The sequence below is a fragment of the Drosophila willistoni genome, chromosome 3R (genome assembly GCF_018902025.1).
Source record: "Drosophila willistoni isolate 14030-0811.24 chromosome 3R, UCI_dwil_1.1, whole genome shotgun sequence".
NCBI classification, from domain to species: Eukaryota; Metazoa; Arthropoda; class Insecta; order Diptera; family Drosophilidae; genus Drosophila; species Drosophila willistoni.
Window position 1 is genome coordinate 22125288 of NC_061086.1, and position 2006 is coordinate 22127293.

The following is a 2006-nucleotide window of genomic DNA, read 5'->3' on the forward strand; positions in this document are numbered from 1 at the left end:
GGAAGAACAGTAATAGATTCCGAGAAAATCAATTAAAATCAGGGAGAAAAATAGGTCTGATTCTTTTCTCGCTGATCTTGATTAATTTAATGTTACTTTGACCTTTTTTACTAATTTAATTTATTTTTAAAATCGATTCATTGACAAGTCTTTATATTTTCTTATGCACTTTAAAGTTGCTTAGTATTACTTATTATTGTTGAAATGAAGTAAGAAATTTCAATAATCGTTTGCTAATTACCCAATAAATAGAATGCAATTTGATTTCTCTCCCTACAAAATGTTTGTAATTTATATGTATGTTTTTCTTGGACCACTTAACACGTTCGACAATGTGCCACATGTCCTCTTTCCCCAGACACACTAAACACACACAAAATGTATGCACAAATTAGTTTGTCATTATGCTTATATAAAATTACTCAAACTCTAGTTTAAGGACTAGGCGTGAAATCTGCTTCTTGGCATTTTTTGACATAACCACACACTTGAAAAACTTCAAGTTAAAAGGGCAATATTATTATTTATACAAGCAAATTACTTTCATTTATGTACATCAATTTGTGAACGTTTATTAAATTGGGTCAAACGGAAGTGCACATTAAATTTCACTTCCGTTTCTGTTACGGTCATGCAAGTAATTAATATCAATTTCAACCATAACAAAGTTTACTTTTTGCTTAGTTTCTAAAATCCAAAAAAACAGGAACGTAACAACAAAATTATTATACAAATAATATATTTAACAATTCACTAAGAAAATGGAAGATCCACGCAAACGTCTACTCCGTAATATAATTGACAATGTCTATCACTTGGACAAGCGCCGATTCTTTCAGCAGAGACAAATCCAAACTGAAACCGAACGTCTAGAACGTTATATAGCTGATGTTGCCATGAATCATAAAAAATATGAACAATTGCAAAAGATTGAAGGCTCTCAATCGATTTTTGACCAGGTCCAACGCCAATTGCAATTAGAGTGTGAGAAATTGGAGAAATTTCTGAAATTCAATGATGATCTCAAGACTACGGATTGCTATGTGGAGGCTAAACAATTGCTGGAGGCAGCACGTTCCGAAGATAAAGAGACTGAAAAAGAACATGGTGAATTAATTTCTTCTAATTAGCAAATATATATAAGGTCTACCTACATAACTTTCCTAGTGGCTCTTACTACCTTAGATGGGCATAAAACCGCATGCTAAAGTAATATCTTCTTAGCCACAAGTAACACTAACTATAGAGTGGTTGAAGGGTGAGGGGTGAAAAAAACTTTACAAGCTGACTAGTGCCGCCTTAAAAATTAAACTAAAGTGCCAAGAAAGTAAAAGGCGACTCGTCCCGTCCTCTTCAAGTTGGTCAAAACTGTGAGAGAGGCTAAAGTTGCATAGCCAGCAGCAACTTCCGTTTACGCCAGGGCACAAAAACCACTTCTTGTTTCCATTACTTTTCTTCTAGTTCTTCTTAATTTTCTCGCTACAAACAACCCAGAAGAGAGAGAAAAAAAAAAGCTTCAGTGCCAGTGCGTGGGCAGGCGTCTCTTTTAATAATTTTTAACTCATTTTGCACTCGGAAAACAACAACCACAAAACAAGAAGAAAACATAGGAAACATAGCCGCAGTAAGAGCAAAATGTTTCACCTTTTGAGCTAAGCTCATTCTGGGCTAGAATGAACAAAGCTAAGTGAAAAGTTCTGTGACTCAAAAGTCAACCGAAAATTATTTAAAAAAAAAACTAGAAATATGGGAAACTTTTCTTGGACATCGCATCTGGGTTAACAGGCAAATTATATAATTGAAGTGGCCACAAAAAAATAAAGAAATGTTGCCTACATTAACATGTGGTTGTATGTGTGTATGTGGAGCACCCAAGTCTCATATAATTATTAAAAATTTACTAGTAGGTCCTCAATGTTCTACTTAATATAAAATATAAATATTTGACTAGATTTTCAATCATGCGTATTACAAATTAATTTAATTCGAATTGAATTATTTTCTAA

At 33.3% G+C, this 2006-nt stretch overlaps 1 protein-coding gene across 1 annotated transcript; it reads left to right on the plus strand.

The window, feature by feature from the left end:
* The first annotated feature begins 666 nt into the window (after window positions 1-666).
* LOC124459781 lies at window positions 667-1158 on the plus strand. Its single transcript, XM_047009399.1, has one exon. It carries the CDS (start codon window positions 762-764, stop codon window positions 1128-1130), a length of 369 nt encoding a protein of 122 aa, XP_046865355.1. The 5' UTR covers window positions 667-761; the 3' UTR covers window positions 1131-1158.
* Window positions 1159-2006: the final 848 nt, after the last annotated feature.

What these genes read in the sequence shown, in the direction of transcription:
- LOC124459781 (XM_047009399.1), top strand. Translation starts at nt 762, where the DNA reads ATGGAAGATCCACGCAAACGTCTACTCCGTAATATAATTGACAATGTC.